The following is a 25184-nucleotide window of genomic DNA, read 5'->3' on the forward strand; positions in this document are numbered from 1 at the left end:
GTAATATATTTTTTTCTGATCCTGTAGCAACTAGAAGAGCAAACGTTTTTTTAAGTGAAAATATCTTTATAGCTCAATAAAACTTAACATATTAAGTATTATTTTCTGAATGCAGCCGCTAAAACGTCGCTTATATTTACATGAAATTTCACAAGTATATTATTACTTATTTATCGCGTTTCTGTCATAAACAATGGACTAATTAACAATGAGCGCCATGATTTGTGAAGCTTATTATGTTCTGGATTTGATTACATCTAACAAGACTTACTCAACATTAATAAGCCAGAGTTATTTGAAATTTCATTCAATTTTCTTAAATCATGTCACTATATATCTAGTCAATGAACATCGTTTGTTTTCTTATTCATTGGTTTATTAACATTGCAGCAAAATAACCTATATAATGTACAAGTTCTTATAAAGTAAAATCATCACAAAGATAGTAATAAAGCAGTTAATACTTTTGGTAATAACAATTGATAAATACTTTAAACTATTACTCAACTATGACTTAGCAAAATGGAAAACAAAAGCTTAACCTCCAATTAAGTGCAATGCTTTGAGGGAACACAAACTTATATTTGCTGATGCAATCGTCGCTCTCATCTAACAACAAACGAATCATTACTAGGTGGGATTCAAAGTTCTGCTCTTCGGCACCCTTTTATATAAATTGGTAATGTAGTCTATTGTAAACAAACTATAACCAAGTTACATAAGAGAAATTATTCTGAACTTGGCATCAACCTACATGGACATGGCCGAAATGTCTGTTTGGTTATGTATTTATTCAATGTTTTAAGAATAGCTTGGGGCTATTTGTACAATACCGGGTAAATAATGATAGCGTATGGATGCGGCAACTTTGGAATTGAAGGTTCGTACGTTTTAGGTACTCACTTACTCTATTTTTCTGAAATCGTGGACTCTATACTATTTTCTTTTATCGTGCAACAATGTATTAAGTAATTTTGTTAAATTATTTCTGTATTTATTATGGCATTTACTCATACATTTCAAAGATTCACTAAATGCATAAAGGGCATGACTAGATTTTAATATAGGTATAGCTTAATTATTTCATAGCTTGTGGTGATATCGAAAATCACCATTACGTGTATAGTTTCACAAATTTGGTTAAATCAAATTTCTCAAAAAAATATTGATAGCCTCGTATATTTTATACGTGCAGATACTTGAAATAAAATCCTTATTAGCGTCAAGGAAGGTCTTTTTTTCTACAGCACTGCTCGGGAACATAAGGTCTTATGAATCGTTTATCTTGATGAATGACCTCTCCAAAAGCTCGTAGCTCTTTAATTTATTCAATGCTCAAGTACGCATTGCAGTCATTGTCAGTTTCGGCCAGTATAAATACCTCGGTGCTCTACCTGATTGTTAGACAACTTCCAAAGTTCGAGTAGTAAACTACTTAAGACTAAAAAAAACAATATGCAGAAACTCGTAAGTTTCCAATATATAAAATGATTGAGGGATTCGTTTGTTGGTACTTTAAAATAAAAATTGTAAATACATAAGTCGATAGTGTAGCCAGTGTTGAAATGTAGTTGTTGCTGAGAAATTAAGTCATATTTTTAGCGTAGGGCCTTTCAATAAAGAGCAATGGTTAATTTTATTTTTGGGTCTCACTCAGTCTCACATCAATCAATCAATTTAATCAAAACGTATGCAGTTTGTATACGGGAACTTTAGTTATTAATTTTAATGAAAATAGAAATGATTTTTAATTTAATTTTATATATTTATGGGTACAATGTATGCAAGAATATACATTTTTTTCTAATCGCACACATATTGCATTTAAACAAAGTCAAGTATCTCGTATATTAAATATTAAAATTTGTCTATTTCAGATCGTTTTCACCGCCTTCCTGGCCTGCGCCGCCGCCGCTCCCGGCCTCCTAGTCGCCCACGAGGCTCCCGTTGTTCACTCCGTGCACGCCATCCCCGTGGTGGGCTCCAAGACCACCATCACCAAGAGCAGCCAGGTCGTCAATCACGGCAGCCCCATCGTGCACGCCGTGCACACCCCGGTCGTGCACGCTGCGCCCATTGTGTCCGTGCACTCTGCTCCCATCGTCCACGCCGCCCCCGTTGTCCATGCCGTCCACGCCGCTCCTGTCTTGCACGCCGCTCCCCTGGTCGTGAAGACTGCTCCCGCTGCCATCGCTCACAGCAGCTCAGTTGTTCACCACGGACATGTCGTCAGGTCCGTTCCACTGATCGCTGTCCATCATTAATCGGATATTTAGAATAAATTACTTTAGTACTTTTTAAAACTGCTTTCTTTTATTTTACTACCTACAAATTGCTAGGGTTACGTTGTCATTTTCACATGAACTTTCATAAGAAATTTATTATTTTTTGTTTTTGTTGAATTATTTACTAACATAAAAAAATAGTACACAACAACAAATAACAAAACCGTCTAAGCGAGAGTTGGTATTGAATTTTAACTTTAAAGAAATGTGTGATGGTTAGTCGTGAGTCCGAGTAGCAAGTTAAAATTAAAACCAAAAAAATACAAACACCGTTTACAAATACAAACATAGTTTTGGTTTTTATATTTCATGGATTAAAACAGTGTATATTAGCTAACCTAAAATCTGCAAATCGATAATTAGTTAGTACACTCAGAATTATGGACATGGAGAAATGCTTTATTAGTTACTAATTAATTTGTTATGTCAATCTTTTTTTAAATAGGACTTTATTTTCTTTGTTGAGTGAATAGGTAGGTAGGTAACATAAATGTCTTTATTAATTTTCTATTAGGCATGGTAGGTTCGAATTCATCAACAGTCGATAGAGTAATCACCATTCTACTTTATTCTCTGTCAGTCTCCTAGTAGGACGTAGCAGGAATTTAATCCTTCATTTTTCTGAAACACGTTCCTTGCCACAACTATCCAACAATTCCGTTCCACCTTCCACCAATTCTCCATTTTGAAAGCTCGCTATGTACTTATTACTTGCAATTTTTTTTTGTTCGCAGTGGTCGGTAATTATTTATACTAATTACACCAAGAAAACTATAATAGGTAACGCATTATAATATATCTTCCTTATAATATCAGTGGACTTTATTTGGATTTCGTTAGAATATAAATAGACACTCCGGGAATTGTAAGCGTCCATAGGCTATGGCAACTACTTACCATTGAGCGGGCTGTATATTTGCTTGCCCACGTCGGTAGTATAATAAATATCATAGGAGTAGAACAGTACTGTGTGTGTACATTAAAATAGTATTTTTATACTCGTCGACTGCAATGCTTGAATTAAGACTTCGTATACCAAAGTGAAATCGCATACTTTTTTCACTATGGGACCCCAACTCAACTATAATATTCATTTCGATACTGTTTAGGCAACTATAATATTCATTTCGATACAGTTTAGTCAACTATAATGAAATTGACCAATCGAAAGCGCGGAGCAAGTACCAGGGCCTCATGAGTTACGAGAAGGTGTCGTTGACCAACCGGCCGCGGGCGCGGGGCGCGGGGGCCGGGTCGTGTACGAGTATTGAAGGTATCGCGGCTGCTCGCGCATCTTAGCTGTATACTTTTGGTTTTTTTACCTAAATATATGATTCTTCTACTAGTTTTAAGTATTTTTTTTGTTGACTCGTAGAAAAAGTATTGTATACAATAGTGATATAATCAAGCTTTTTAATCTTGTACCTTCCTTAGGCAACTCAGCAAGCTTCGTTGCCTAAACGCGGTACTCGACTGAAAAGCTCTCCATTATATCACGATTGTATAAAATACTATAGTACGTAAATTGACTATTAACAAGGTCGGCTATACCTATTTTAAACTATGTATTAAATTATACCTTCCTACACAGATATTTTTATTTACGAATTTAAATATAATATTTGTTTATTTTTTTTACTTTACGCATAAATTAGTATTAACTTTTATTTTAGTGAATGATAATAATATGGCCATAATTAATATGATCTAAAATAGTAATATAATACACCTACCTACGTCTAGCTTCTTGGTTACCTACACATACCGGTTGACAGTGAACACAGCATGTGCCTAATCTCTATTATAAACGTTAAACGAATATGTTGAATAGTGTACCGTGTATTTATATCAAAGTTACACAGACTTCTTCTTCTACTTAGCGTTATCCCGGCCTTTGCCAGGGTCCGCTACACAGACTTCAAAGTTACACAGACTATAAGAGATTTAATATGGAATAAGCAGCCAGCACATCGAGTACCTACACCATTTCATATTATGTAACCTTATTAAATGGCATCTAATGTATGTGATTTTCTTATCATTCATGATTAATGAATTAATTCGTGACGCGGCATCGGCACATGTACATATGTATATAGGTACTATACCTAAAAAAGTATGTTACTAAATATTTGTTTGTGTGGATTACGGTCAGAAATAAATGAAAAATAAATAGAAAAATAAAATTCGCAACAACGAACTGTGCGTATGCTAAACAGCTACGTATTTGAGTAACTGTGTTATAAAATGTTGCGTTTTGTTTTGTAAAAAGTAGTGACCTAATAAAGAAATAAGGACAAAATAAAATAAAATCTAATTTTAATAAGTTATTTAGTATTTTATTCAAAATATCTGATCAATGATGGACAGCAATCAGGGGGACGGACTTTACGACATGTCCGTGGTGAACAACTGAGCTGCTGTGAGCGATGGCGACGGGAGCGGTCTTCACGACCAGGGGAGCGGCGTGCAAGACAGGAGCGGTGTGGACGGCATGGACGATGGGGGCGGCGTGCACCACGGGCGCGGCGTGGACGATGGGAGCAGAGTGCACAGACACAACGGGCGCAGCGTGCACGACCGGGGTGTGCACGGCATGCACGATGGGGCTGCCGTGGTTGACGACCTGGCTGCTCTTGGTGATGGTGGTCTTGGAGCCCACCACGGGGATGGCGTGCACGGAGTGGACGACGGGAGCCTCGTGGGCGATTAGGAGGCCGGGAGCGGCGGCGGCGCAGGCCAGGAAGGCGGTAAAATAGATCTAAAATAGTCATATCATATAAATAAATTACGTAAATAAAACTTTATTACTTTTCATAGTTCTTTCACATTTGATTTTCGTAACCCATTGTACAACATAACAAAAAACTGGACAAGTGCGAGTCGGACTCGCCCACCGAGGGTTCCGTACTTTTTAGTATTTGTTGTTATAGTGGCAACATAAACACATCATCTGTGAAAATTCTATATCACGGTTCATGTATGTTCATGTTCATGAGATACAGCCCGGTGACAGACAGACAGACAGACGGGCGGACAGAGGAGCCTTAGTAATAGGATCCCGTTTTTACCCATTGGGTACAGAACCCTAAAAACTATAGCGTGAAAATTTTATTTGTTTTCACTTTATCTATAGTTGATTCGATAATCAGACCAATGGATCATAACAACGCAAGTATAATTTTAGCTAGGCATATAAGTGTAATTTTCAATTGAATTTAAACTGTCGTTAGTCATACTAACGGTAAATTAATTTTATGGTAAACCATTTACTCGACATGTTTCGTGATCGATGCTGTTAGTGCTTGAAAATGGAGACCTAGGCTCCCCGAAACATGTCGCGCGAGGGACTAAAAATAGATGAGTCAAATCGTAAAATTAGCTTAAATTCAAATCAAGGGTGAACAGGCACCTTCTGGGCAGGTTCGCTCCATCGTAGGCCACGTCTTCGCCTCGGCTAGTCTGTGGCCATGAGTAAGCTCATTTATAATAATAATAAAATAAAATAAAAATTTAATATTCAACAAATACTTACAAGTTTGTGCATATTGTTTTTTTAGTTGTAACTGGTTTACTAATCGAACTTAAGAAGTTGTCTAACAAACAGTAGGTAGAGTACCGGGGTATTTATACTGGCCGAAACTGACAATGACTTTGCAATGCGTACTTGAGATTTGAATAAATTAACTTATGGAACTTGAGGAGAGGTCAATCAAAACCGTAATATATTGATATACGAGTAGGTAAACTTCTAAAAGACGCGTAATTTCGTTATAGTAAACTGAAGTAAACACTTGACACAAATAAAATAAGTTACGTAAGTTATACATATATTATGATAGTATACATATATTCTGATTGTTTTTTTTTTCTATTTCGGAATAATATTTCAGTCGTAAAACTAAACAATCGATGTTTTCTTATCAAAAATCATTCATTTTTGTATCACAGTGGAACATTTAAATAGTAATATTTAACCACTTATAACTGTATATGTAATGTAAATACCATTAACGAAATTTGCTGAATAAAGCTCCCCTGTTTAAGAGGATTTTAACCACTTTGGCAACTAATCTATTAGATTAGGTCTAATAAATTTTTTTAGTTTAGAAACACTAATAATGCATTGAATTGACATTATCCGTGGGAATACATATTCTACAAAAATCTTTATACTCCCCGTAGGTTCGTATTCTTCTCACACTCTCACTGAGCATAAGCGTGAGCGAGATGGATGTGCGCGTGTTCAGGACCGCGGATATCATGCTTTTGAATTTAAATTTTGTGTTTCTATAATAAAAAAAGTAATCGCTGAGTTTATTCAAGCATAATATTGCTCGTTTTTATGAATAATATTCTTTTTTTTTACTTTTTGGGCAAAATTTATTATAATTTTGTAATGTGCATTTTAGACCCTATGTTATTTCTTCTATCGAGCAAAAGTCAAAAACTCAGGATTCGAATTGCTGAAATCCCTAGAGAAAGGTCTCAAGATTGCTAATTTAACTTATTGGCAACCGTATTGTGATCTAAAAAGCGGTACGACTTTTAAAAAACGCCGGTCTCTGAGCCCACGGGAGATTCCGGTATTAAGACTATTAAGGTGCACTTACCTTTATTACTATACCGGAATCTCCCTTTGCGAACCCAGTAACATATCTATGTCCTGTCCTGACTTATTTTCTTTTTAAAGTGAACTTTCATTGCTTATCAAACAAAGGTATAAGTTAGTCAACTAATATGTGGTAAACAAATTTCCCACGGTATCGGTAAGGCGTTTCCTCTTATAAGGTTTCTTGCAATGGAATGAAACATCGCCGTATTTAAAATGTATTAATTTTACTAAACACATTCTAAACTAGCTTCACCTAATCAGGCATAGATAACTAATATAAATCTGGAGCAACCAGTACCTACACAGAACATTTTTGTGAAACGATAAAATGTCATTTCTGTTAATTGACGTAACAGAAGTCAATATCATTTAGTTCAGATAATCGTTCTAGATTACTGTTACCTGCCAGAGACTTCGGAAAATTATACCATGAAAATATGTATTATACGTTATGGTTATTTCTATTAATGTTCCATGTGTATTGTCTCATTTTTCGAACAAGCGGTTCAAAAATGGTTTATGTTAAATTGTGTTCGTTGTATTTTGTTCCAGGTATTACACAGATTAACGTTATCTTTCTATTTGGGCAGAATTGTACGTAACTTCGCGGTAGCCATAGACAAAAGAGTGAAGTGAAGTTGTTTCATGTTGACAGTCATTTATTTTGTAAACAGCCTTGCCAATGCCACTATTGATGAAATAATCCAAACAACTAGCGACACTTATAGAAAACAATATGTTTGTTTATGATAATCTCTCGATTATTTATTTTTGTTTATACTCGCACTAACTCACATTACACACAAGTACAATAAAACCTAAAAGTTAGTCAAGCGCGTTTGAGTATTTAATGTCTAAAGGATTACCCGGCTATACCTACACTTTTTATAGCACGAATATTTTTGAGCAATATAAGATAGGTAGTTCTTTAAAATATGATACTTGCCGTAATCCTTGGCGATTTCTCTTGGGAAATGAAGATACTTTTTACTGAAACCTTCAAATTTTTTATAGATCGAAAGACGCAAACTAGACATATTTTACAAACCATGTTCCAAAAATATATTTACACGCCTCTAAGGTACTAACAATAAGACCGTGTAAATATATTTTTGGAATGTTGTCTTGTATAGATATTTGTGAACTAGACCGTACCTACCTAAAAGTTCAAAATAAAACTGCTTAAATAAATATTCCAATTCGGGGAAAATATGTTGCGAAAGCCTGTCAGTAACCTTTTTTAAAAGCAATTTTAGCAAACTGTTGTTAATAAAGAAACACATTTGTAATATCATGAAACAGTAGTCACATTTTAGGGCAATTTGTGCAAATAACGGCCACATAAAGTTCCGTGAATTATCTCGGTGACCTGCCTTTTCATAAAATAAAATGTAGGGCATTTATTCGTGAACTTGATGTAAGTAAATTAAATATGTTGAACATACACCGCTTCGTTGTTTAATGTGGAAGTTATCTTAATTTGTCGAGATTAAGTGATAAAATGCTATGCGGTTGCGATAAAACTGGTTGCATCAGTTGAGTAATTGTATGACGACCCGGGTGCACGTGCAGTTATATCTATAGGTACTTACCGACAGCAATGTTTGTCACATTCTAACTAGAATTTCAAAAATCAATGTGATATTTTTCGTTTTGAATGGATGTTACAAACAGCGCTATAGGTAATCAGATTTAGCTGAATTTATTCATACAAGTATAATTTTTTTATAACCTGAATTAGGATACAACATATTTGGTTTAATATAATTATTTAAGCGGGTTAAATATGGAATAAAACTTGGTATGGTAGCCTAATAACAAGATTTAAGGGATGTATATGTATAAAGACAAACTATTACTACGCTCTCACGGGCAGATGCTAATAGTATTAAAATATATTTGTTTTAAAATCACATGCCATCATAGTACTTATCTAAATATGAAATCATTGAGTTATAAACTTATAATATAATAAAGTAAACTGTTGGAGTCCCGCGTTTTCGCTTCATGGTGCGCTACTGCCCGAAAACGAAAAAAATGTTTTATGATTATTGTTTATGTAACATAATAATTAAGATAAAAAAGTTGTGGTATAAAATTCGTATAATAATGTGAACACGCACATTATCTCCTCCTGTATTGTATACTTAAACCTACCTCAATAAACCTAATAACTCACAATAGACGTTCGTAGTAATTACATTACGTACAAATACAAATGTTACGAATAAAAAATCGCAATGTAACTAAGTCATCTTCCTCGCGTTATCCCGGCATTTTGCCACGGCTCATGGGAGCCTGGGGTCCGCTTGGCAACTAATCCCAGTAATTGGCGTGGGCACTAGTTTTTACGAAAGCGACTGCCATCTGACCTTCCAACCCAGAGGGTAAACTAGGCCCGTATTGGGATTAGTCCGGTTTCCTCACGATGTTTTCCTTCACCGAAAAGCGACTGGTAAATATCAAATGATATTTCGTACATAAGTTCCGAAAAACTCATTGGTACGAGCCGGGGTTCGAACCCGCGACCTCCGGATTGCAAGTCGCACGCTCTTACCGCTAGGCCACCAGCGCTTTTTTTTTTTAACTAAGTAACGATACATTTAATGTTGTGACAAATAGCGTGTCTCTTTTAAGGGTCATGGCGCGAGCGCATCTTGAGCATGCCAGATTCTGCGAGTAGAATAATCTGTTATGTTTAACGTCAACCTCGCCTCACTGCAGTTAACACGGGCACAGAGGGTACATTTGTGACAAAAAAATCTCCATAACATTTATCCCGCCCCGCCCGTTACGTAAGTACGATAATTCCGAGTTCATTCCAATTTTCCGGAATACGTACCTATGTAATTAAAAATCCAATAAATTGGCGGCAGTAAGGTCTAAATAGGTCGCACATTAGGACCTGTTAACCCGTTTAAGCTGATCTAGGAGAGACATAAATTAACAGATTTCAGGTTTAAAAGCTCTGGCAAAGGAAAAATTTACTGCAAATGTTCTAAAACGCTTTAAAAGGATTTATTACACTTGTAATGGCGTTTATTTTTAGGGTGAAAATATATTAGAGATGCCCCGAAGCCGTGAATAGTGGTTTTGGCCGAATACCGAATACCGAATATTCGGCCCCTCTCTCGGCCGAAGCGCCGAATATTCGGTCGCCGAATGACATTTGTATTACATTTTGAGTCCGTCTATTATGGTAACTGTTAGCCAACAAGGTACAACGTTTGCTAAGATTTAATTTTTGTTGGTCAGAACTAGTGAATGTAGTCAAGAGTCAATAAAATCGAACCTATGATAAAAATCAAATTATGAGTAACCAACAAATGCTCAAAAAAACAGTCTTCGTATTTAACAACTTTCCAAAAAATATTTAAAATAAGTATAAAATTTAGTGGTTTGGAAGGTCAGATGGCAGTCGCTTTCGTAAAAACTAGTGCCCACGCCAATTACTGGGATTAGTTGCCAAGCGGACCCCAGGCTCCCATGAGCCGTGGCAAAATGCCGGGACAACGCGAGGAAGATGATGATGATAAAATTTAGTGGTTTGCGGTTATTTTTATTGTGTAATTTATCTTTTTAGGTAGGTGTAAGAGATATTCGGTATTCGGCCGAATAGTACGCAACATTCTGCCGAATACCGAATATTTGGCAAAGTGGCCGAATACCGAATAGTTGCCGAATATTCGTGGCATCTCTAGAAAATATATTAACGTTTGACGTTATCTTCTTAAATGTACCCTATCTCAAGTTTAAATGTATGAGAACTTAGTTCGTAAGATATAATATTTTTTTACTTATTATATACTAGCTTTTGCCCGCGACTTCGTCTGCGTGGAATCAGTAACATCAGCTAGAGTAAGAATAGCGCCTGGATAAAATGTAATAGCAATCCTACAATTTGAGCATTGCTTACACTAAATCACAGGCAATTCATTAATCTGGGGGCACGGTAGTGCCCCCGCCAAGACGAGCAAAGCGAAGCGCAAGGGCACTACCTACCTTTTCTCGAAGCGCTTCGTCGTTTTTTTGAACCCTCATAACTTGGGTTTGGATTATACCAGATAAACAAAATTCTCGGGATATGATGTCAATAGTGGACTTATTAAACATAAAAAATTTCAATTGCGTAGCTCTTATACTTAAGATTTTATTAATATCTAAAAAACCCCAATTTCGTCACTGACTCACTCACTCACTGTTGATCATCAAAACCTCTAGGGTACTTCCTGAAGTTCTTGTAAGCTGAAATTTGGTATGTAAGATAGTATTAGTACACAAACAACAAAATAATTCAAAAACTTGAAATTTTTTGCCCCTAAGGGGGGGAAAGGGGGGTGGAATTTTGTATGGGAAATCAATAACCGCTGAACCGATTTAGTTGAAATTTGGTATGTAGATAGTTTTTAATTGTAATGTGGAATGGAATTGAATAGTTTTCAACCCCAAAATCACCCCGTAAGGGTGAAAAGGGGGTGGAAAAGGGCGTTAGGGGAAAAGGAGGGTTGAAGTTTGTATGGGGAATCAGTAAAAAGCAGATTGTATAAAAAAGATGCCCCGAGGTACGTATTTCAGGATTTTTAATAGTACCTTAAATCACACGCGCAACCCTTTAAATTAGGGGATGGAAGCAACTTACAAAAAGAAGTGAAATCCCACCAAAAACATTTTCATGTAAAATGTTGCCAAGACGAAACCATAAGGCTCGCACTGACAAAAAGTTATCAGATCTCTTGTAGAGCCAAGCTTCTAACTCTACAAGTCCTAACTTCACAAACTCTACACCTTAGTCAAAATATGTGGCTTGGCCGTTTCGTTACTCCAAGAAATATTGTATTATAAAAAATAATGAATAGTGAATACATTTTTCACCTTACGTCCATGTGACAGTAGCGAAACGGTCAAGCCACATATTTTGACTAAGGTGTAAGGTTTGTGAAGTTAGGACTTGTAGAGTTAGAAGCTTGGCTCTACAAGAGATCTGATAACTTTTTGTCAGTGCGAGCCTTATGGTTTCGTCTTGGCAACATTTTACATGAAAATGTTTTTGGTGGGATTCTCTTATGTCCACCCCCCTTTTCACCCTCTTTATGGATAACTTCCGACATAAAAACTATCCTATGTCCTTCCCGGGGACTCAAACTATCTCTTTGCCAAATTTAAACTAAATCCGTTCAGCGGTTTAAGCGTAAAGAGGTAACAGACAAACAGACACACTTTCGCATTTATAATACTAGCTTTTGCCCGCGACTTCGTCTGCGTGGAGTTAGTAATTTGGGTAGCTTATTTTTACCCAATCTGCTTTTTAACGATTCCCCATACAAACTTCCAGCCTCCTTAACCTGTCGAATCCCACGATATGACGTCACCCATAAGCGTTCTGGCTCATATATGAGCCACTGGGAGCTGACAGATGGGAGGTTTTTGGGATAAAAAGTACCCTATGTCCTTCCCCGGGACTCAAACTATCTGCATACCAAATTTCAACTAAATCGTTTCAGCAGTTTAAGCGTGAAGAGGTAACAGATAGACAGAGAGACACACTTTCGCATTTATAATGGATAATATTATAGTATGGATTAGTATGGATGAGGTAACTAAGTGCATTTTTCTAAAAGAATAAGAAAATGTACATTAAATTCATTGTGTAAAATATCATAGGATCAGTAATTTGTCATCGGCATTAATCTCTGTCTTCGGCGCATACTCTGTGTCGAAGCATGCGAATCATGTCGAGAGTGAGCCGCTCACGGGAAACTGACTCCGACTTACCACGGACGAGTAGGGTGACCACTTGGCACTGTAAAAACATTAAACAAGGAAAAAAAAAACCACGCACCTTCAATAATTATGACATTAATAATTATAAGGTTCTCTATCTAATTGTCTTTGTTTATTTCAGTACATATATTGTTAACTGTGAGGTGTGGAATAACAGTATTGTATAATTTACACATTTTATTCAAGATTACAGATTATATATAATAATGGTCAGTGTTTCTGCATTATTTTATTGTCAGACAAAGCCTCATCATAGTAATTTTGTATTCATTCAGTGATTTGATGCTATTAATTTTGTGTAGGCGTGTCGTTCAATTAATGACGAGAGTTTCTAATACCTATAGAAGAACGGCTTGTAACATAAATTAAAGTCTTGATATAGCGTGGGTGTTTTGAGACCCTTAGGTAATAATGCGTTAAAAGGCCGCTTAATGTGTATCTGAATAATATACATATATACTTATAAATATTATGGGACAATCTTACGCAACTCGATCTGTTCCCACAAGCTCAATAAGGCTTGTATTGTGGGAACAAGACGACGATATATATTTATTAATAGATATAAATAAATACTTAATTACAAAGAAAGCAATCCATACCTCAGGAACAATTATCTGTGATAAACACACAAACAAATGCCCTTACCAGGATTCAAACCTGGGACCTCCTACTTCACTCTCACACGAGGCAGGGTTACTAGCTAGGAGGCCTAGGCTAGGAGGCCGCCATAATATATTATAAATAAAATAGGCAGCGATTAAATTTAACTCAAGCACAGTCTCTTTAAATTGATTAAGCATGTCCACTGGCCCTCACATAATATGAGAAGTATTAGGAAAATTCTTTGCCTTATGTAGTTTGGTAACTCGAATACTTAGAACACTATAAATTGAAGACATGGCGCCAAGTCACTTAGTTGGCCACTAACGCGATAGCCCTTTGGTTTTAAAGAAAAAAGAAATAGGAAAAATGTATCGTCTGGTGAGTAAATTAAGTTTTGCTAAGTTTTGTTGTTGTGGTTTCTAGCTACAAAAAAAAAAGCACTGGGAGAGTTAGTTTAATGATTTTTTCTACTCCCGTACTTTTATTTGTCATTTAAAGGATCGTGCACACATCTTTAAAACCCTATCTTAAAGTTGTCAAGACAAGTCTTTAGTCTATTCATTAAAAAAGCATTTGTGCATACACGCAGTATCTTTTTGGCTCTTTTACAATACTTCGTGTAACGGCCACTTAAAAAATACATTGTTGCCAACGTTAAAGTCATAACACACTGTCGCACCGCAACGCGACCTTGGTTCGTCGCACCCATAAGTAAGAGCGAGAAAGAAATATACGTATCTTTCTCGTTCTCGCTTATGGGTGTGAATGTCATATCTGACAAATAAGTGAACCATAGACATGTTTTTTTTTAAATTTCATTCATTCTCTTCCCGCTCGTACCCTCCATTCTTTGCTACTTCTTGAATATTGTGAATCTTGAATATGAATACTATTGTGCCTGTCGAATGAAAACTTAACTTTTGTGTTAAAAAACAGTGTGTCTCTCAAGTTAAAATGGATGAAGACAAAAACTTAGTGTCTACGCCTGAAGAAATATCAGTAATAGCACATCAAGTATCACTAAAAACAGGTAGATACCGTAGGTGGAAGTCCACTAGATGACATGAAAAATATTTGTTAAATTTACAATTTTATTTCAAAGTGTTTGGTCGTAGAAAAAGTATTGTATGCAACGTTGTTTAACTGAGTCAAAAAATACTCGTGGCGTCTTTTTATTAACAATTTTCGGCTTCGCCTCAAATTGTTACTCAGGCCACTCGCCTTTTTTGACCCCTCTTAAACAACGGTTGCATAAAATACTATTATTACGTTTCGGTAATATTCGGAGAATTTTCACCTTTTGAAAGAAAGAAAGGAAGAATTTATATTTAACAAAATTAGAAAAGTAGATAGATACAGTACGTGCGTACGAGTATAATTGTGCACTAAAGACGTTGCACAAAAGGAGGACTTAAAACTATAAATCATTTTCTAGCTGTCAAAGCCAGTAAAGCAATTCATATTGAAGTGATAATGCGAAAGTAAAGTTAAATAAATACTTAGGTGTACACAATAGGTACTAAGTCTCCGTAATATCTACAATAACTTACATCATCGTCATCGAATGACGTCCACTGCTGGACAAATGATTCCCCCAAGGATCTCCACAATGGTACTTCAAGCGATACTCTCCACCAATGGTTTACCTTGATCTTGACCTCATTAACATTCACAATTAATCGCCAATTGTTTCTTTTACAGCTTACAATTCTCTCCGTCCTAGCGGCAGTGTCGGCCGCCCCCGCCCCCAAGCCGGTGGTAGTGTACCCGCCATCCGTTTACCACCCGCCCGTGTACCATCCTCCCGTGTACCCGGCACCGCTACATTACCCCGCCCCCGTGGCGGTGTCCCATGTCAGTACTTTACTGAACCACCACCCGGTGCTACCTTACTCGCCGTACCGCGTCCTGCCTGTACCGGCCGCTCCAATTGTACCGCCATTCTTTTAAGTTTTAATACTTGCGCCAATTGTCATTTATTTCAGTATGGTTCTTGAATTGAAGCAATATAAATATGAGTGCAAAATTGGAAATAATTATTTTATAACTGTGACAGTGCTCGCTCCGTTTTGACACTAAAATAATGAAGTGTAGTAAACTTGTGGATTTGTATAACGAATTAACTTAGTTTCACTACAGCTAGTGTCAAAATGTGCTGCCAGTTATGCAATAATTCCACTAACTTTAAATTTTATTCAATAGCGTAACGAGCATTCGCATTTGCGTTATGTCTATTTTTGTATGGTATAACAGCGCGCCAAGCGGGACGTTTTGGCAACTCCAAATCTCATACAAAATGACACTTAACGCAAACGTCACGTCACGCTTATATTAATTTACTTGATTAAGTACAAAAGGTGCAAGTTAAAAGAAGATTTGATCAAAATTGTGTTAAGTTCCTTTTGGTTTGTACAGCATTTTACGTTATTTATTAAGGAGTTGATGTAATCTTGAAACGGCTACGCAAAACGGATGTTGTGATGTAAAATAAAGCAATTTACAATATTAACATTTATTTTATTTTATATACCTATAGGCAATCAAGAAACAAGTATTTATACATAAGTAGATGATCAAATTATTTGTAATGCTCTAACTTATTATAACGGTAATTTACTTAAGAAGTAGGTACTCATATATGAAGAATGCGTGAACATTTAATAATAATATCTGGGAAACCGAGCTTTGGTCGGAAAACATATAAAAACTCAAAAATGCGCGTTTTCTCAGGGATAAGACCTAGCTAGATCGATTTTTCGCCCCCGAAAACCGATAGAGCTGTTTCGGAGATCCCCAATATATATATATATATATATATATCTAATAAATAAATAAATATACAAGAATTGCTCGTTTAAAGGTATTAGATAATTATCATTCCTCGGAAGCGCTATTCCCGATCGAACCCAAAATGAATTTAATCTCCGCTCAGTAGGAACTGTAATCCCAAAAGTTGAAATTTGGCCGAGCTTGCTGCGGACTCTTAAGCATAGTACCGATCGAGAAACATAGAACAAAGATCCGACAATTTCATAGTTTTTCAAATATAAGACATACCGCGGTATTCGGAAAACAAGATTCGTTCTAGAGAAGAGAACTATACGATATGTACTAGATACCATCAACTAGTCTAGATATCTTTTGCAGCTCAATTCTGGCAACCAATGTCACTTTTACGTTAAATTATCGTTTTAAGATAGTTTCAAAATCGTTTTGAAACTATCGTTGTCGTATCTTGGTGATGTCTAATAGATATCTAGTTCAAAATCCGAATCTGGCCCTATATGACCCGGTGGGATTCCAAGGTCAGACACATGAATTTAACACGAGCATTTTGTCATTATTAACAAATTAAAATCCAGGGACCGTTATTAACTTATAGAAAGAAAGAATGTACCGATTAAATAGGCTATACTAGGTACCTATGGTATGTAATGAGTTCCTGTTCACAAGTCAAGTACAATACAGTTGTTTTCTCTAACGGGTGCCAAAAGGTAGCGGCATTTATCTTTTAATCAGATATCCAATATAAATCATACCTATGCATTTAAGAATTCCCTTACTCTCAGGTAAGTTTCGAGTTGTGCTGAATATTTTGCTACTCGAATATAAATAATATTATTGTCGTGAGATTATACCTAAATTACAATAATTCTAAGAATTGTTTATACTATATTTTCTAGAGACATAACATTATCACATAAAAATGCGTGAGCAGCTTTACTTATTTAGGCATGCGTAAACGATGTCTCGTTTTTCCTATGAAGTAGGTACTTAGGTACTACACATATTTCACGTTAACTCATCTAGGAAACTAGTTCTCAGAACGTATAAGTATGGATAAATCGGTCAAGTGTGTTTCGGCCACGCGTTCCAAGGAGTTTGTACATTAGTTATATTTACAACATGATATAGTTTGAAAAACTTTTTTGTCTCATTTACCTCACAGACAGTCAGACACAAATAAAACGAACGCAAGTGAATGATGAGATGACGGTTGACAGAGAGGTATGGAAGAGAAAGACATGCTGCGCAGACCCCAAGTGAATGGACAAGGGCAAGAGAATGATGACAGTCAGACAGACGCACGAGCGATCCTAAAAACGGAACGTTTTTTTTTCTATATGAGACATGGAACCATAAATGCCTAGTAAAACGATGTGGGTACTGTAACTGGTACATACTAATATAAACACGTTAAAATATTCATTGATTTAATCTGCAAACAGAGTACCTACTGTTTGACTTTTTTTTATAAAAGTTTCTTAAACTGAAATAAATTAACACAATTGTTCAACTGAAATAAATTTGTATTTACGTTAATTTATATTTATTTATTTTTATTTTATTTTATGTTTATGTTTATTTTGTGTAATAAAGAATTAAATATTTATAATACATTGATTATCTGTACTTATTTACAAATGTTAAGTAAGCATTTATTTTTTTCCTTCAGAATAAGATAAATATTTGTGATGTTGCTGGTACGTGAATAAGCGAGTACCAGGGATACCATTTTGATACTGACATATTCGCTAGCGTGTGCGTAACTTACTATTCCATGTATCTCGCTCGTACTCGTATATTAGTGCGAGCGAGATGTATAGAAAATTACGCAGACGTTAGCGAATATGTCAGCAGTTTGACACTGCGATAGTCGTGGTAAGGCCATGGACCTATAATGGTAAGGCTACAAAATGAATTCGCTCGTGACCGCGTTACTCGCACTGGGCGACATTGAGGTCTCCTCCGCGCACACCCGGCTTTACATAAAACTGCACTTTACCCACATAACTGTACTTTTGGACTTGATCATGCAAAAAACTTAGGCTTTTTATAAAAACGTAAATGCATTTGAAGGGTCCACGGAAAGAACATGTCTAGTCACATTTTTCGGAAAATGAGATTTATATCTCAAAATGAAGAGCTCTTAATGAACGATTAGTTATATCTTTTGCTACCACTGTATAATAAATGTAACACAACTTTATTTTTAGTTAATAATACCTGGTCACGGAATTACCATACGTTTTGACATTGTTCCAAATTTTAAAACCGCGATTACTCAAAATGTCACTAGTGTGACTAGACATGTTCTTTCCGTGGACCCTTCATTTGATTTTATTCTAACCCAAATAAAGTAGGTAGGTACCCAACCTAACATTAAACAGTACAGATTCTGGGTAAGTACTGTTTTTATAGATCCCTATGGTCCCATTTCAGATAAAAATTTCATCTTACAGTAAGTAACTATTTTCTAAATTTAATAGGTACACTTTTATACTTAGCTTTTATTAAATCGTGCGATACGATAGGTGATATTTACGTGAATGTTCTAGTTAAATACTAGGGTTAAGTGTATTGCGAAAGTAGGTGCGTGTGTTGTTTAGGCTACTTGCAAGAGATAATAAAACGCGTAGAGATTTAACTAAGTATATTAGGGTGTTTCACTTTTGTATGGAGAAAAACAAGTTGTGATATTTTTCCTGACTTTGCTCGCCAATCGAGTCTCCCCACACTAAAAACTATCTATTTCAATTTTCATAATAATCGATTAACGTTTAAAGGTTGCACAAATTGAAAATGTGGAGGGAGAACCCCATGGACATTGCGTGAAAATTAACAATTTTTTTTAATAACCAAATATAATGATCTGATACTAAAATCTAATGAAAAAACTGAATTTTGCGTCTAAAACACGATAAAACCACTTTTCCTTTGGAAACAGGTGGAAAAACTGAAAAATCTTAATTAGAACATTTATCAAGTAACCAAAATCCATGTTAACTACTAATTTTAAAATTGATTTATATGTAGAAGGTTCAGTATCACACTACTCACCGCTTTGATGGTAGCCGCTTAAACCATTTTCTAACCTCCGATGTAGAGTCGTTATTTATTTGAGAAAACTTTGTTGATGTTGTGCAACCTCTAAATATTCACCGATTTGATTTTTTTTTGGTATATAATATTTTTTAATCAGGAAGAACCAGAATTCGAGCAAAGTCAGATGAAAATCGAAAATTCGGAAAAATGAAACACCCTAAAGTATATTTGGAAAGGAATCCCGGGATGGCAGATACGTTAGGAGCGTTATTTCATCCTCTGACTGTACTTATATTACTGTCTGGCTATCACGTTTCTAATCAAAAGGGCATACACAGCCAGTACTGCTGGTGAATCTTATCGGCTTGTTACGGAATTTCAGGTAACAAGAGATCTTAGTAGATACCAAAGCCTATTCAGGCAGTAATTTCTTGTTATCAAACGGATGATCTGTCATGCATGATGGCAAACATGTAAACATCAAAAAATCAGTAACACATTACGTGATAAACAAAAATAAATGCCCTTACCGGAAATCAAACCCAAGCCATTCAGCTTCGTAGGCAGGCTACTACCGACAAGGCTAGCATAACACGATAACGCATTCGCTTCTTTCTATCGGCCAGTGTGAAGAATGATGTTTGCACCATCATGTCGCTATTATTACGCGATACCCACATATAGTTTGTCAAAGGCTGTCTCATTTCAAACATAGACAGAGAGAATCATACTATCGTTGTCTAACACTAGTGTACCTTTTAGTACCTAGTGTACCTTTTTTAGTGTAGTGTGTCTTTTGGGTGCTAGTACTATTACTAGCACCCAAAAAAAAGGATGAGTACCTATAGTTTTTTCTGTTCTTATTTACTGACAAATTGGTTTGACTAACTATACATATATCATACGTCTGTTACCTTTTAGATTAGAATGAATTTCTTAAGATTATATTGTTACACAGGCTCATAATTATAGCAAAAACCTTTGTAAGTACTTAATTGTAATTAGTTATGAGACACTTTATTTAATATTACGTAAATTTCCACGGATAGTAAGACTGAAACAATGGACTTAATTGCTATTACTAAACAAGGAAATATTTCTCAGTCAATATAACAGCTGGTCCATCAGGTAAAACGGGTCAACTTGACGCCAGTTCTATTGTCCTTAGGTCTATGAAAATAACTTATAAATAGGTAGGAGTGTGGTACAAGCGTGTGTCATTCGTTTAAGGTCTGTGAACAACATGACAACTTTAAAAGCGTTCGTGGTGAGATTATTTACTGCCAACATATTTAGTTAGGGTGAATTTTAAGTGAGGACATGAAACATTTTACTGTTATGTGATGATCTTTATAAAAAAAATATCTTTAAAGATCTTCGGTAAAAACAAACCTTATAAACTAAAGACATCGAGAGCCCTCTCTCTTTAATTTCGTTGCTGAAATACTAGAGCTTATTTTTTTGTTTCCACACTACGAGTAAGTCCATCTGAATCAAACGTGGATTTTCCTTAAAATAATGAGGCTATAAATATGTAACTAGACACGTTCAAGCCGTCCTTTATAAATCAAGACAGCGAGCAGAGACTAACACAGCACGGAACATAATAGGTTTTTTTTATACCTAATTAGTAAAGAAATAAGTTATATTATATGAAGGGATTTATATACTGGATCAACCAAATCTTGTCAGTAGTAAAAGGCGGCAAATTTGAAAAATCGCGGGTTAGCAACACTGTGTTCGAATAATTCCAAAATCGCGTGTCATCTGTGTGTTATCTGTGGAATGTGGATCGTGAATGACAGCTATCATCTTATTGCTTAAATTCTGAATCGTTTCTATTTCAAGAGAAATTTCTGCTGTCACCATTAAATACCAAGATTATGCATGACCTCAAGCAAAGCTAAGGTGCCTACAACAACCATACTCGTTGACGGTAAACATTACTAAAATTTGAGGTTATGATAATTCACTCGAACTGACGTATGAAAGGCGGAAAAATAAACACGTTGTGTTCGATGTACATTGCTGCTTTTCCTAGCGCAATTCTGCTCTTTGAGTGTTACATGGTGTTACCCTACTTTAATTTGCAGTACATTGCTACTGACAAGATTTGCTTGACGCACTATATCTACATTTTTATGTACTTATAGACTACAGACTACAAAGAAGGAAACATTAGTATCCGTATTCTAAGTATTTATTTATACGAGTAAACTGATCAAACCTTCACTTGATAAATTTACTAAAAATATATTTGACAGTAGTGAAAGTTAGTTTACCTAAGTAGGATAATAATTATTTCGGTTTTCAGATGCTCTCAGTAGCAGTTCTAGCCTCGGCAGCGCCGTCTCCGGGCATCCACATACATACAGGAGCGTATGTTCCTCCGCCGGTGGTTCACCACGTCCCCGTGTACCACGAGACTTACGCCTACCACCAACCGATTGTCGCGCCAGTGGTGCACCCTGTGCCAGTAGCATACCACCATCCTTACGTACAACCCGTTGCGTATAAAGTGAAAACCCATTATTCTTTATTCGGTAAATGAACTGTTATTTTATAATAAATTTACTTGTTTATTTATTTGAATAAAATAATTCAGATAAAAGTGTACCACCCTTTCTGCGCACTAATAGTGACCTCACCAGTGGAGCAACCTGTGCTGGTAGTCGAGTACCTACCGACCAGTCTTGAGGGCGATTCATAGGTATACACAGACATACAATTCCCGCTCGCGCTTGACAGACAGCTTAAGTGTGCGAAAGGGAAGCCATCACGTACATGAACATCCCATGAGTGCGAAAAAGTCAGACTACCAATGAGAAAACGTAACCACTTTTGGCTTTGACGACGGCCGCTGACGGCCAAGAGCGTATCACGGTAATTTTCAAATTGAAAAATATACACGGATTAGGACGAAAAGTATTAAATAAAGTAATTCAGTGAAGATGGTGTCTTGTAGTGTGCCGGATTTCAGTGTTACAGTGCCAAATAATCCAAGGAAATACTCATTTCAGAGGATTTATGATATTCCGAGCGAAATTTTCATAACGATATTTTGCCAAATTAACAGCGTAAAAAGTGCAAGAACCCGGTTTATAAAGTTCATTACAAGTTTTTCTTCCTTTGTGTGGTAATATTTTATCATATTAGTCTATAATTTAAAATATTTTGTGTAAAAACATAACCTGTTACTTTACGCTAGGGCTTGACAAAATGTTCATATGACAGTATCGATAACTTGTCGGTATATTAATAGCTATCTAATTATTTCTTCACAAGACATCATTAAGATATTAGCTTTTATAACAGACTTTAAATAATAACGATTGTTATACCTTTTTTAAGGTGCTCATGTTTAGCGGTAAATTTAAACTTTACTTTCCAACACAGTAAGAGTTACATTAAGATAGTCTGCAACGATTTTGATAGCACACGCAGTGCAAGTGTTATTCATACGTCATAATGTCGTAGAATTTTAACGTTTAAAATAACACATTTGAAAAAGTAGTCGATAAAGCAATCAAACATCGACAGATTATTAATATGTTGTAACATGACATCACTATTTTTGATCTCACATAGACAATTTACGCATACACTTGCATTTCATTTTTGGTCGCACTTTTGAAGATTGACAGTTGTTCTAGTCATATTAATTCTATGGTATATACACGTAGGTCGATGTTGCTCTGTGGTCTGTGACCGATTAATCGGTCTTTGGCGTTGAACCTACGGTGCGGATATATCGGTCATTGGCGTCCAAAAGGTTAATAATTAGTTGTTTTAGGGTGACCATGATTGTAGCGCATTGAAATCGTAGGTACTTAACAAAAAGGTTAAAAAAAGGAAGGAGGAAGAATACAAATACAGAATATATACAAAGTAAAATATAAATGGTCTCTAAACAGTTAAATACAAGTACTGGAAAGCCTACCTATTCATCTCACAAAACCTCAAACAGTCCCGGCATACATTCACCCATCCCCACGCAAACAAGTTATGTCTGGCGGGGCAGCAACGTACTATGCTAGTAGGTAATATATGAAGTGAAAACTGGCTACCGCTTTGTTTACACACAAGTTACCTTTTCTATAATAATGTTACACAGATCGATCTAGTCCCAAACTCAAACTAAGCAAATCATGTACAGTACTATGGGTATCAGGCGACGCTACAAACGTAGATAAATTTGGATTTAACGCGTTGAATGAGATCAGAAATATACAGTTTTATCTTCAAAGGACTAAGTTTAGGCTAAACAAGTTAAAGATCTATAAAAATAATAATTGAGTACAGTTCAGTAACCCTATTAGAGTCTCAAGTGCTGATATTTCACGGTTAATGGCTTTATGGCAAACTACCAACACTCTGGTAGTTTGTTAATTATGGGAAACGAGGATATTTGCTAATGGCATGGAAATAGATTAACTGTAGTTTTCAAAGTAATATTAGAGTAGACCAAGGCGAATTGGATCAATTTTTTACTGACAGTAAAATAAAAGAACTTTGAAATGGACATGACACATTGCTTATGCAAGTATCTCATATTTCCCACCCTACCAAGACACTTTTTGCGATAACTAGTTTTAACTAGTGAAAACGCGTTTTCAAAGCGATACGTGAAAAAACGCATTTTCACTGTGGCGATAGGTAAACTAGTTTTAACTAGGGAAAACTCGATTTCACTAAAACGGGTTTTACGGTAGGTACGGGTTTTAATATATGAAAAGACTTACCTACACATGCCGAATATTCAACTCGGCCCATGCACCTATTTAGAGGCAAATCGGATACAAGGAAAACTTATTTCAGGAAAAAATATTTAGGTAATTCTTTTTTTGAAACAATGTTAAACAATATTGAATCAACATAATAACGGTCACATAAATTAAATTAAACAATTTTTCAGTTTTCGCGGTAGGCCCTCTGGACTCTCTGGCGATTCGTTAGAAAAATATAAGTATTTCATAAAATATAATTAGCCCATTTTGCCCTATTATAGCTATCGGCCTTTATTTATTTTATTGCCTGGCATTTGCCGGATGTTTAGTACAACCTTGCTCGCTCGATATAGTCCCACCATCCGCATTTTAAATTAACGTTCCGGTATAAATAAATACACCTATCACAGAAAAAGTTAATAACCTAGACCCTTTATTATTAGGTATTTAATTTTTTAATTATTTTACACTTTTCACACGGATTAAGGTTAAGTGTTATTTAAAATACATTTATTACATACTCTTAGAAATATAGTATAATTAAAATTTAATTTGCTCAATTTTATTGGAACATAATTACTCGCTATTGTTGCTGTTTTTAACAGACAAGAAGGAACAGGTTATTGAGACTAGGATATATATTATCCGGGTAATAGGCTAACTTCGAGTTGAGTTCTGTACCTATCCATCTAACAAAAAGTATAAAAATACGTAGGTATGTACATACATAATGAATTGCTTTCAGTGATTAAAGAGAAACAAACATTTATTGTATTTAAAAACATTTATGTAAGGTCTTTAGCGTTTGATCGTAACTCGAAACCTGACTCATACGATGGCATTAAATGTATAGAAATAGTGTTTCGAATTGGTTCGTGCGTATAAAACTCACTTCAAAATCTCGAAGGAGGTGGTTCTTAATATCTTGGGTCCTTTTTCGGGACATCTCGAAGGCTGCTGTACTGAATTGGGAAATAATTATTTTTTTGATAGTTCGAGTAAATATCTGATGATGAGGTCCTGGAGGAATCGTGCGGACTGCTGATGAAGGTCATAAAATGATGCATTTTAAGTTGTGCAGAACATCTATTTTAGTTATAAGTACCTAGCTATACAGATTTAGGAAGAGGTAGTACCATGGTAGTACTAATATGTATATAAAAATTAATTGTGAATTAGAGGTAAATTATGTATTTACCTAAGCTTAATGATTAATCAGCCAGTACACAGTAACCATTACTAAATATCCAGACTATACAATTGTGCGCTCACGTTGCATATTGCCAAACGAACAAGATTTATTACAACTAGATGCATAGCCTAGACCGTAGGACATGAAGGCGC

General features: G+C 35.7%; 4 protein-coding genes across 4 annotated transcripts in view; 2 read left to right on the forward strand and 2 right to left on the reverse strand.

Moving 5' to 3' along the window:
• Positions 1–25184, reverse strand: part of LOC134658310 (neuropeptide SIFamide receptor-like) — a 116975-nt gene that overhangs the window by 15510 nt on the left and 76281 nt on the right. The window lies entirely within an intron of this gene.
• LOC134662135 (A-kinase anchor protein 14-like) lies at positions 1245–2303 on the forward strand. Its single transcript, XM_063518406.1, has 2 exons — positions 1245–1467; positions 1878–2303. The coding sequence occupies exons 1-2, from the start codon at positions 1456–1458 to the stop codon at positions 2262–2264; spliced, it is 399 nt and encodes a 132-aa protein (XP_063374476.1). The 5' UTR covers positions 1245–1455; the 3' UTR covers positions 2265–2303.
• Positions 4609–6550, reverse strand: LOC134655335 (A-kinase anchor protein 14-like). Its single transcript, XM_063510789.1, has 2 exons — positions 6488–6550; positions 4609–5046 (listed from the first exon to the last, which is right to left on the reverse strand). The coding sequence occupies exons 1-2, from the start codon at positions 6548–6550 to the stop codon at positions 4642–4644; spliced, it is 468 nt and encodes a 155-aa protein (XP_063366859.1). The 3' UTR covers positions 4609–4641.
• Positions 13527–15262, forward strand: LOC134662136 (uncharacterized). Its single transcript, XM_063518407.1, has 2 exons — positions 13527–13665; positions 14989–15262. Exons 1-2 carry the CDS (start codon positions 13654–13656, stop codon positions 15235–15237), a joined length of 261 nt encoding a protein of 86 aa, XP_063374477.1. The 5' UTR covers positions 13527–13653; the 3' UTR covers positions 15238–15262.

The sequence above is a fragment of the Cydia amplana genome, chromosome 2 (assembly GCF_948474715.1).
Source record: "Cydia amplana chromosome 2, ilCydAmpl1.1, whole genome shotgun sequence".
Taxonomy (NCBI): Eukaryota; Metazoa; Arthropoda; class Insecta; order Lepidoptera; family Tortricidae; genus Cydia; species Cydia amplana.

What these genes read in the sequence shown, in the direction of transcription:
- LOC134655335 (XM_063510789.1), bottom strand. Translation starts at nt 6,550, where the DNA reads ATGATATCCGCGGTCCTGAACACGCGCACATCCATCTCGCTCACGCTT. An exon ending in CGCTTATGCTCAGTGAGAGT is followed by an intron (nt 5,047 to 6,487) that starts GTGAGAAGAATA and finishes TGACTATTTTAG; the next exon opens with ATCTATTTTACCGCCTTCCT.